The 12,061-nt window shown below is 36.8% G+C and overlaps 2 protein-coding genes across 5 annotated transcripts in view; one reads left to right on the forward strand and one right to left on the reverse strand.

Annotated features, from left to right (window-relative positions):
- The window catches only part of LOC127637474 (bromodomain-containing protein 7-like), a 41,549-nt gene extending 32,699 nt beyond the window's left edge, over window positions 1-8,850 (forward strand). For both annotated transcript variants that reach the window (XM_052118592.1, XM_052118671.1), the window contains 2 exons: window positions 3,141-3,283; window positions 7,822-8,850. In XM_052118592.1, coding sequence (XP_051974552.1) covers window positions 3,141-3,283; window positions 7,822-7,898 — 220 coding nt within the window. In that variant the 3' untranslated portion in view covers window positions 7,899-8,850. The remainder of the gene's footprint in view (window positions 1-3,140; window positions 3,284-7,821) is intronic.
- Window positions 8,851-9,034: 184 nt separating this feature from the next.
- Window positions 9,035-12,061, reverse strand: part of LOC127637311 (adenylate cyclase type 2-like) — a 105,303-nt gene continuing 102,276 nt past the window's right edge. For all 3 annotated transcript variants that reach the window (XM_052118422.1, XM_052118348.1, XM_052118490.1), the window contains 2 exons: window positions 11,356-11,480; window positions 9,035-10,407 (listed from right to left, as the gene is read on the reverse strand). In XM_052118422.1, the coding sequence (XP_051974382.1) occupies window positions 10,261-10,407; window positions 11,356-11,480 (272 nt within the window). In that variant the 3' untranslated portion in view covers window positions 9,035-10,260. The remainder of the gene's footprint in view (window positions 10,408-11,355; window positions 11,481-12,061) is intronic.

Here is a 12,061-nt window from a genome sequence, read left to right on the forward strand (position 1 = left end):
GGTGACAGCCGTTAACAGTAACCGAAATTTCAAATTAGAAATGAGTCAAGTTATTGCTTGCATTTGAAACAGGAAGTTTTACATCCAATCACAGAAATGATGTTAACAATAAATCAGACAATGCACAGGCAATTTAGTGATATCCCCACAGTTGTAGTCTTGACCAGTCTTGAAATAAAATCCAGAGTCCTCTTTGACTGAGACTGAGACAAGAGCGAGTACTTTTTTAGAAGTAGTAAATGCGGTCGATTACGAGACCAAGACCTTCAAAAAGTGGTCTGAAGACAAAGACTGATCTCGAGTACTACAACACTGCTTTGCAGTAATACAATTTAAAACCTAATATTTCAAAATGACCACAAACACCAGTAATCTAAAAACCAAACACTCCAAAACGTTGTCCTACATTTAATTTGTCAGAGGCCAGTGTAAATAGATGAGATTTCAGACGTGATTTAAATGTGTGTCAAACTGTTTATATGGAAAGTGAAGATTCAGGCAAAAATACACATCATGATTAAAAGCATGTTTCAAAATATAAGCTAGATCCCTGAAATTGTGACAGAAATATATTACAACTGTATAGTCAAATGTAAGATTCACTGTAATGATAATAATAACAATCAAGCAATAAATTACAAGCAAGACTGCTGAAAAAAAATAAAATAATAATAATGTTGGAAAGTTATATTTTCACTTGTTAAATGTTTTAAGGATGAATTGATTAGACACCATTTTGATGATAAAATTATATTAAACTAAACATTGAGTTCTGTGAAATAATAACAAATTAAAACATGATTTGGTAAAGAATAATATGGATTTCAGTAGCGTGCTTCTTAAAAACAGTATGGAGCTTCTTAATGTATCCTTGATTTGAGAAACACTTGAAAGCAACATGTCTTTCTTATTATATACATTTGAAATGTAACTTTTTAAATGGGCTAAACAGGTGTGTTTAGGAGCACATTGTCCTATTAGCATATTTATGCCTTGGTACAAAAATTGGTTTCGAGAACTATTTCACTGGTATCGCTACCGACTACTGAAATTTTGGTACCATGACAACACTAAATTGCACCATGTGACTAAAAATGTCTGTTATTAACGGTTATTAACTCACCAGAGATTAAGTATTATGGTTCAGCACAAAGATCCTTTCACTGCATCAAAGTTTGGTTTGACTCATTCAGTGTAATCTGTCCAAAGATGAGATGCACATAATCCATTTGTAATTGAATGTGTTTTTTTTTTTGCTTTCTGTTCTTTGCATCCAGTTGTTGATCAAAAACAACACAAAAGAAAATTTAGTTTTAATCACATATAGCACAGATGCGGTAAAGAAGTCCTGCGACGCTACTCGTGCGCTCGACCAAAACACTTCTGTGAGACAGTAAATTTTTTAACACGCACACACACACACATATATATATATATATATATATATATATATATATATATATATATATATAATAGACATGCATAAATATTAGGGCTGCATGATTTGGGGAAAATGTCATATTGTGATTGAGGCTAATATTGCGATATGCGATTTCAATATAATAAACAAATGGTAACATGAGTCAACTTGCTTGGTTATCAAGGAAAATGCTCAATTTGATTACTGATAATGCTAAAATGTGTATTTCTCAACTGAAACTTACAAACTAGCAACAACAATAACTATAAATGGACAGTGTTTTCAAATTAAAAATTGTATTTTTACAAAATTAAATATCTTTGCATTACTGCAAACTTGTTATTTTCTCAATATTACGCCTAAATAAAATGGAACAATAAATAAGAACATACACATTTTCATGAAAATAAGATTGTCCAAACAAACAGGGACATTTAATCAGGATGTAACATGTACCTTCTATAAACTCTTTTGAAAAGGAAACTGGATATATAAGTGTGGTTCACTCGAACCACTAAAACTGTTGTTGTTGTGTTTTGTTTTTTAAATGACAAACTGGTATTTCCAAATCCTCTTTCTAAAAAGTTCTACTTATATCTCTGTGAAGACTTGTCATATGGCGTGACACTCACAAACACATCTGTAATTGTGTTTGGCTTACTGTGCTTTTTAATGTAGTTTTATTCAATGAAAACTGTTGATATTTTAGTAACATTTAGTCATATTGATATTTTAGCCACTGAACACTAAACATTTTAGCCATAAGAGTTTTATTAAAAACATTTGCCAATCTTGTCTATCCAAAACCTAATATATATATATATATATATATATATATATATATATATACACACATTTTATTGTTGTTGTCATTTTAGTGTTATGTGAAAAATAAGATTGATCTTATCATGATGATCTCATCAATGATGCAACACGTTGCGCTGCAGACAGTGGGGGTGAGAGACGGGCGTCTCCGTGTTAGAGTACGCATCACACGGCAGAACTTTATATCTCTCCCGGTCTCGATTCCCGCTCAGATTGTGTCTTCCGCGACTGGTTGAAGCGGCTCTGACCGCACAGAGAATGACAGTTTTGGAGTTTGTGTTTATTTACATGGCATGCTCCCATATTATATGAACTTGAAAGGATGAAATAAAGATATATCGCCAAGCTGTGATCGGTGTTATTTTTTTTTCTGGCCACCAGTTCTGCTCTCTGCATCCATCTTCACCTGATTTCCACGCTGCACACCGGAAACTCACATGACATGACCACACGTGCCACTCCCTAAACTGAGACTGACTGGTCATCATTATTAGCGGTGTAGAAAATGGGCAAACAGCTCTCCGAGAGAATTGGCTGTCACGTCCACACATGCACTTGTTTATTTTATATAATCGTAGCATTTTGCTGTCATATAATTGCACAGGCTGACATTGCGATTGCGATATGATTTATCGTGCAGCACTAATAAATATAGATAGATTGCTATGCTGTTTTGAGACATTTATTGATGAATAATCAGCTGTGGAATGTTACATGCATCAGGTGAACTAACTAGGGAAATTAATATACTCAAGATGTTTCCAGCTTTTTTTAAATATTGTTTTAAATAAAAATGTGTCCTTTCTCCCCTATTCAGTGCCAGACAGCAGGCATCAATAAACCGATTTATCTCTGTGAAATCCCACTACCATTCTCCTTTGTCTCTCTCTCTCAGAAGCGGAGCATTTCCAGCAGAAGATGGATTAGGCGACCGTGCTGCTGAGGGAGCTACAGAAGGCTCAGAAACAGAGACTAAGGCTAAACGGCCACAAAACATCATCTGCTTACTGGCTCCCACTTCTAAAGAACTCCAGCTTGGTATGTAAACATGCATAATACACATTTCTTAAACATTATCTGCTCACTGGTCCCTATTGCTGAACAACTCTAGTTAGGGCAACAATAGGGCCAATCGCTTTTGCACCTATGCGCCACAGAAACTAGCATGCAGCCATCTTGAAAATGTTGTCTCTGAACTTCCATTCTAACGTTTTCTATATAGATTTCTATGGTGTTGATGGCGAAGTGTAATTAGCTAGCGAAGTGGATTTACAGGATATAGAGTTGTCAAAAGCTATCGTGAGTATTTTATAGTGTTCAGGGGATGTCATAACAATTGGAAGCAGAGCAGGGAGAATTTAAAACAAGAGTACTTCATTCACAAATACACAATGTAGCCGGTGAGGTAGCGATTGGTAAAGGGGCGTGGCCAAGTAGGTAGAGTGTTTATAAGCAGGCACCTGTAAGGAGGCCTAGTGAGGAGGTCCAATCTTTTGTGTGGAACTGTGCTGTTTGGTAGCCTTTCCCTGTGTGTTGGTGCACGGACACGGCCTGGGTGAGCAGGTAGGCCAAGCGAATATTGACTTTTGTTTTATATTTACTAAGCCTTTTTCATTGAAGTAGATGTTTTTAATACAGACAAAAACATTGTGCTGTCCGGTGACATGTCCATGTTGGTTTGTGCGTGAACGGTCTGGTGAGCAGGTAGGCTAAGTAAATAGTAATTGTTTTGTTGCATATTTATGAAGCCTAGTTTTACTAAATTAGGAAATTGTTTTTAAGGCAGACGCAAACATTGTGGATGTGTAGGCCATTGGTCATGCTCGTTCCTATCTTGGAAGTTTGTCCAGGATTGGTGGATGTGTTGCAGGTAATTTAAAGTTTGTATACAGTGTTTGTAAGTGTCTTTTATTTAATGAGATTAAAGTAAAAGATGTTTGTGGTTATTTGTGTATTGCTAATTATGTTTGTTTTTTGTATTAGGTTTAGTTGATCACTGTTCCTCTTGTGTTTGTTTTGTTTTTGATTTCCCCGTTTAGACAGTACCTGTAGGTGTGCGCTGTATGCCTCCAGGGCAGAGAGTGTATAGATGTAGTGAATCGTACTGGCTAACGGGGTGTTTTTTTCTTTTCCCTTGTTTGTATATCACTTCCCAGCCTTGTGTTGCTAGCCAACACTTGTATTCTCTGTACTATACTGATGCTTTAACACACATGAACCATTTATTTGCATGAGACTTCAGTTTGTAGTGTAATTTTTTTTTGGTTTAGTTTGAGAGTGCAGTACTTCTATTTAATATGATTTTGGGGTTGTCTGTGTAATTTATTTTGAATCGTTCTGTGTGACAAAGTTGGGGATTGTATTGGGGTTTATAGGGGGTTGGCTGGTTGTTAACATCCTTTGAGGGGGAATGAGTTTTTGTTCTACAATGTACTTTCTTTGATTTGATATGTATTGTTTATTTATCAATAAATCTGGTTTTTTGTGGGTACATTTGAAGTTAGTTTTTTTCGCTCCCTTGTTGGAAAGAACGGTTACCCCATAGGTAACAACAAGATCCTTCCTTAATGCTGTGGAAGTACTGATATGCCTCCGTGTTGTCTCTTGGAGTTTAATGAACACAAAGTCATTAAAAATACCTCGTACGACATCTCTCATGTCATTCACCCATCGCGTTATAGTTAAGGCAGATTATTTGAGATTTAAACTGGAATGAGGGAGGGGTGCAACTATTAATACACACACGTGAAAGTGTATGTTTTATTTTATATTCCATTTACAACTATTTTAATCACATTTGTAGGGTGACAAATTTATTTTAAAAAGTACAATTGTAATTTTCTTTAATGTTGAACTTGCATGTGTAAATAATACGAGCGGTCACTGTTGGAAATTTCAAATCAACTACACATTTTAACACAAATTAGTAATCAAGTTTTAAGAATTATACGTATAACTATTAAACGCTTGTATTATGAAAAAGTGCAGTGTGAATAGCTGTCTGAATGTGATCTGCCAGGTCCAATTTACCTCTGCAGGTTTTGGAAAAACTAACATTTAGAGTGACAGAAAAAAACAACTCATGAGCATTTTCACATAATAAAAGGGTTATTTAGACTCACACCATCAACTCTTGCTGAAAAATATATTCTGTGCTTCCACACATAATCCATTTTGATCGACTAAAGCATACACGCTATTACAAACAGGAAGTTAGATGATAGAATTCAGATGAGTGGAGTGTGGAAAAGGGGCGGAGCTGAATAAGGTGAATTTGGGCTGTGGGAGGTGCTGCAGCCTGTGATTGGTCAAAACCCTGCATTGAGTAAGGAGAGGAGCTCCATAGCCACCATTAAAGCCCCATTCACAGCAACACATCCCATTCATTTTCAAAGAGAGCACAGCGACTTTGGCGACACGAGCTGTCGCAACCATTGGCGACAGAGATCACCGTGGGGAACGACAAGACAAGTTGAGAAAATGTAAACTTTATGCAAATGACGAGTGACATTCGCAAGTGACAACCAATGTGAGTTTAGACAGTGTATCTCACGTCATCCTTATCCAGGCAGGGTGAGAGTGAGATACTGGAATCAACTCAAGAGCAGGCAAGTTTTTGTGAGCGATTTCACTGTTCTATATCATTTGTCTGTAACCATAGACATAGTTATGGCCTAATAAAATGATGCGTGGAAAACGGTGTTGGCATTCTGAGTGTGTTTGATTCATATATTAATATAACGTTCCTCTTGTTTAATGATATGATGCATTATGCAATGCTGCAGGTTATATAAAACACTCTCCCCTGCAGAATGTGCATTTTTAGAGACAAAAGAACTGATTCCTTGTCAAATCAGAATGATATCTTAGTTTTATCACCAGTGCCATCTGTAATCGGCATCACCATCATTAAATCTAGTTTACATGAGGGAAGTATTGTCTGCTTATTACTGTGTGGTTGACTTACATCAAGATGTCTTTTAAGTCGATGAGTGAATACATCAGTATAGGAATTTATGTTGATTCATAAAATCCGTTATTATAAAATATTGTGTTGATAAATGGGTGTATAGTGCATTTGTTAAGCGCTTTTCGCAGCCTCGTCTCTCCTCTCACTCTAGCAGCAACATGGAGCACCACTCGCACGGCTTACGCACCCGGTTTATACTGTAACCTGAAGACACCGGCTGTGTCCAAAAACTGAAAATGCTGCCTTTGTCGGCTGTATAATATGAATGAAGCTAGAATGATATAAAATGCCTTTTAAACTGTTCAGAGGGTTCCATTCATCCAAAAATAGTTGTTTAAACCTTTAGCTGATAAGGCAGCTGCCTACGTTTTCAAATGCAGCCAAAGTTTGTATAAAACAGCCCTAAATAAACAAAAGTGTAGCTCCGATCCCGGCATCCTCCATTGGGGTTATTTTGTTTTGTTGCTGCTGCTATTGAAATGCATGCAAATAACATCAGAAGGGAAAAGTCTCTCCTGGTGTTCCGTTCCCCATAAGAGTTCTCCTCTAGAAAGTACTGAGGGAAAAGTACCAGGACTGTAGGTGGGAAAGGGCCTAATGGCTCAGAATAGCAGTTACTTTAGTGCTGGGTTGGATCCTGGTCAGGACTGGCTTTAGTAGTGACCATCCTCTGACCACCAAGATTATTCCCATTCCTCGATAAAGTATTTTTGCATATTGATTGGTGTAACTGCAGATTTCACAAGTTGATTGTTAGCAGTGATGTGAAAAGTATTGTATTGTATTGTGTTTATGTATTGTTATTTAGTTTAAAAGTTTTTTTTTTTTTAACCAGCTCATTGGAGGTTCCTGGGTAGCTCAGCGAATATTGACGCTGACTACCACTCCTGGAGTCGCGAGTTCAATCCAGGGTGTGCTGAGTTACTCCAGCCAGGTCTGCTAAGCAACCAAATTGTCCCGTTTGCTAGGGTGGCTATAATGTGTGGTTCTCGCTTGCAGTGGGGCGTGTAGTGAGTTGTGCGTGGATGCTGCAGAGAATAGCGTGGACCTCCACATGCGCTACATCTCTGTGGTAACTCGCTCAACAAGCCACGTCATGAGATGCACTGATTGACAGTCTCAGACGTAGAGGCAAACGAGATGCATCCTCCGCCACCCGGATTGAGGCAAATCACTAAGCCACCACAAGTACTTAAAGTGCATTGGAAATTGGGGAGAGAAAATAAAAGCTTATTTGAGAATAAATCATTGATTCATTGCAACCACCTCCCTCAATTGTGCAGCGGAGAAAGTTTCGGTTAACCTTACAAAGTTGACAGTCAGGTGACTCCAGTTGATATGTGCAGTGTGTATGGTATCAGGAAGGCCATGGGTATCTCATTACCAAACGACAATGCAGAGGACACGTTTATTCACCTGACCACAGGTAACAGAAACCCTCTTCAAACTACGCACAATTTATCTTCTCCTTTTGTTTTAATGCAGTTAGGCTTCATCTTTCCTTAAGTGGTGTCTGTTTAAAATGATTGAACCTTATTCAGGAAACTACTTTATCTAACTAATAACTGACATTATCAGGATTATGAGGGTGTTTTCTGTGTTTCAGTGGGAGATATATCTGAATCATGGAGGAAGTGTGTTGAGATCCCCATCATTGCAGTCAATCGGTGGTTCTTATTCTAAATACCCCTACGATGGTGCTTCTGTTTTGCATGTGTTTGCTTTTCATTTAATAAACATTCTTTTTTTTTTGTAATTTGCCTTTCCATTTTTTTTTTATACAAGTTACAAAAATTGTACATTAGCAAATCAAAACAGCAATATGTAACTGTTATGTATATATCATTTAAACTGTGTCAGTTTTTCTAAACAGCAGGTATTCTGTACTGTATATTCTGAGTAATATCAAATGACCCACTGCTGAAATCTAAAGATAATTTGGTGGAAACTGAGATATTTATTGCACAGCATGACCCAGCTGGGTCCTCCCTAAATCAGATTGTAATTGATGTGGATGACACAAAAGAAAGGATGCATCTCTCTGATATACTTTAACCTGATTTTGCTGGCAAATGAGGCACTCAAGAAAAGTTTTACAGGCATAAGATCTTGTAGGATTGTATAAGAGCTATAACATTATAAGTATGATACCCTTTAGGAGGATTAACGTTTCAGAAGTGTCAGTAAACAGCATTTGTAAAGGGCCAAATAAATTGTTAAATTTCTAGATTCAATGTGAGATGGGTTCATAATGGTGGTTGTGTTCTCAGCAAGATTCTCAAATCCCTTTGTGATTTGGGAGAATTGAGTAAACCTTAAAGGAAATTAAACCAAGACCACTCGATGTTATTACATACATTGGCTCAGACTTTTTTATATTAAGCCAAACATAAGGCTTTTCATGTTGTTTACAGAGAAAGCATGGGTAACTGTAATAACCCTTCATGTTAGGCGATGCTAGATTTATGACATCATTGACAAACATTTGAAAATACCATTTTAAATGAAAAGGTAATGCTCCATATCAAAGATCATCAGTAGAAAATTATTGTCCAGTACTGAGAAAAATGTGGTTCCTGTATTTATTTATTTTAATCTCTCATGGCTATTGTAGTAATGCAACAATAAATATTTTCTTAAATTAAAGCGCTAATGAACAAGCTTTACTGGCCAGTGCCACACTAATCTTCTCTACAAAATGCATCTTACCAGGGTAAGGGAAGTCCTGTGTCCAGAGTGTCTAAATCTTGCCTGGTTCATGTGATGGGAAAGGATTCCTCACAACAACCTTGGTCATAGAAAGCATATGTAAAGTGTAAAATTATTTATTCTGAAACAACGCATACAAAATGGAGGCGATTGAAGGCATATTCTTCACAACATTGCAGACAGGGTACAGAAAGACACCACATAATCTCAATTACCAGTACATAAATTCAGTCATACTGTAATGTTCACTTATCAAGAGGCTCGTAGGATTATCATCTGATTTGAACATTTATACATATGGCTTTATCAGATGCAAATACAACCCAAACACAAATGCATCCCACTTTAACTAAGCAGTCTCATTGAACAGAAGCAGACAGTTGAGCAAATCAACTAGCAATTGTGTGACTCAAAACACATGGCACAATGCTGCCAAAATGTGAGTGCAACAAGCAGCAAATGTACAACTTTAGAAGGGAGTGCCTACAGAGCCATTTAGTCAAGATCTGAGAAAAAAAATTGTTAAAGAGATGATTTCTTTCAGTTAAATGGAAAAGCAATGCAAGTGTTCTGCCTTAGTTAAATGTGCTTCAGTAATGTACATTATTTCCTATTTATGTAGACAAACATTCTTTAATACTTTTCATCTGTAATATTATGAAGCTAGGGAAGGCCTCCAACATCCACATACACTAAACTCAAGGGCAACAGCAAATCAATGTGAGAGAGACCAGAATGTGAAAAATTCGGTTTTGACACACATTGTAGTTGGTTTTAAGGAAAACTCAAAGCATCTACAATTGACAGTTTGATAATAAGTTACATGATTTCAAATTATTATAGAAATTCTCACATCTGCTCATCTGTGATGGTGGTTTTGTGTGGGTCATGTATTGGTCCCTCTGCAGTAAGTCTGAAACCAGCAGACCAGCTCAGTTATCCCAAATCAGTCTAAATCCAAGTGGATCAAGGGAACAATGACAGCAGTACCCAGAAATTCTAAGAGCAATCCTGAGAATGACCTTCAGTGAATCAGTTTTTTCACTCTCTACGTTCTATTTCCCATAAGAGGATCGCAAAGTTCAGATTGTGCTTGGGTAAGATACTTACTGTATGTGTTTGTTGTAAGATGTTAGTCCTCTCAGAGTTTCAGGTCTCCAAATGCTGTCAAATCACTTTAACATTTAAGAGTAATAAAGAATGTGCAGTTCTTTAGACATGCTCTAAAAAGAAACATATCCAGAAGCAATGAAACTAAACAAAATCAGATCACATTTAGGTCTGTATAAATGTATGTATGAATGTGTCAATGGTTCTGAGGACTAAGGCTTCAGTCTCAGCTCAGACCGATGCCCTGCTGTTTGCTGGAATCTGTGCACACAAAGAAGGTTTTGAGTTCTCCTTTACCCTTCACATTTATCAGGCCACGGCACTCGCATGAGTAACCCAACTTCTGCAGGACATCTGATGTCTCTTCTGTCACCTGCAACACAAAAGCACGTCCCAGCAAATCTGTGCAACAACACAGCAAATGATAAAACTGTTTACCATTTAGAATTTTAATATGAACAATCACCTAGCTGTAGAAATGAAATTAATGGGTGATATGAAGGTAAATTAACCAACAAATTTCTATGTTCGTCACCTAAATATGTATTTAATGTTGAAACACAACCCACAGAACTCCAGTTCTATCACACAAAATGACATCAAACTTGGTATTTGTTGGAGTAGGGCTGCACAATAATGATTAAAACGATAATCACTTTTATATTCCTAAAAATGTCAATCATGATTATTAATTTTGAGAAGAAAAATAAAATACTACAGGGTTGCACAATTTGTACAACAAGTTTTTTGTTTTTTTTTTTACTGTTGACTGCTTCAACTCTAACAGAACATAAAATTATATTAAATAGCATCACTCATGTTAAATAATGTGTTATAACTACAAACTAGTTAGTGGAGACTGTGTCCTGTTCATCCCATTAAATACCATGAATGGTATTTGGCCTTTTTTTGTCACTGCAATTGTGCTTTAAAAGTGAAAATCAGCCACTTGCACTTGCAAGGTTTTCTGCGATTCCTCATAGGAATGCAAATCTATCGACAGCAGCTGTGGTGCAATCAAGTTTTTTTTTTTTTTTTTTAGAGCGGTGATCTTGATGACCAGGGTATATGAATTATTGTAATTTGTGTAAAATCCTGGGTTTGCCCTGATCCACCAATCCTGATGGAAATATAAAGAAATTTAATCTCCAACAATCTTTTGTAATCTGGGTTTGTCAGCCCCACACAGAGCTCAATTTAGGCTCAATTGTAACAAAGCACTAAAGTAATGCTAATAAAGTGCCAACTCTGATCATTTGTTTGTAAATTGCTTTTTCATCTATAGAGAGGTGCAGTAAGAGAGTAATAAAGACATTCATACCTGTATTTTGCCCAATACCCCAGTGCTTTCCATTCGGCTGGCCACGTTCACAGTGTTTCCCCAGATGTCATACTGTGGTTTCCTGGCCCCAATCACCCCAGCAATAACTGGGCCATGGTTTATACCTGTACACACACAATCAATAAACAAACTCCAAATCTACACACACAAAGAGGTCACACGCGCACACGTTCTGTCACATTTACATAATACCAGCATTCAAATTCATGCCAAACCAACATCCAGTTACTGTGAATGAACTATTGTTTTCCACTCTGTCAGTGAGGCACTTAATGATCCTCATTTTAATTTTGGCTCACAAACAAAACTGGCATCCACAAAGCACAAAGTGGTTCCTCTGTGAGTTGCTGCCTCAGAACACCTGGAACAAAAGGACTCCTTGAATGTGTTTTGCCCTCTAATAAAACCTTTAACAGCAGAATGAAGGTATTTCTGTCTGTTATTATAATTTTGTCGGCTCTCTACCACAGATGGGTGAAACATTCTCGGACTTTTGAACAAAGTGTTTATGAAACATTTTATATCAGTGCTTCTTTTATCCCTGATCTGTTGAAAAGGCATTAAGCTCACTCTTATGAGCTGCTTTTCTATTTCTGGAATATAACAGTTAGATTTAGCAGAGTTGCCCATTTTTGTTTGTCTAAATTACTTTTATAAGACTATTATTTCTAATAGTAAACATATC

This window comes from Xyrauchen texanus, chromosome 1 (genome assembly GCF_025860055.1).
Source record: "Xyrauchen texanus isolate HMW12.3.18 chromosome 1, RBS_HiC_50CHRs, whole genome shotgun sequence".
NCBI lineage: Eukaryota > Metazoa > Chordata > Actinopteri > Cypriniformes > Catostomidae > Xyrauchen > Xyrauchen texanus.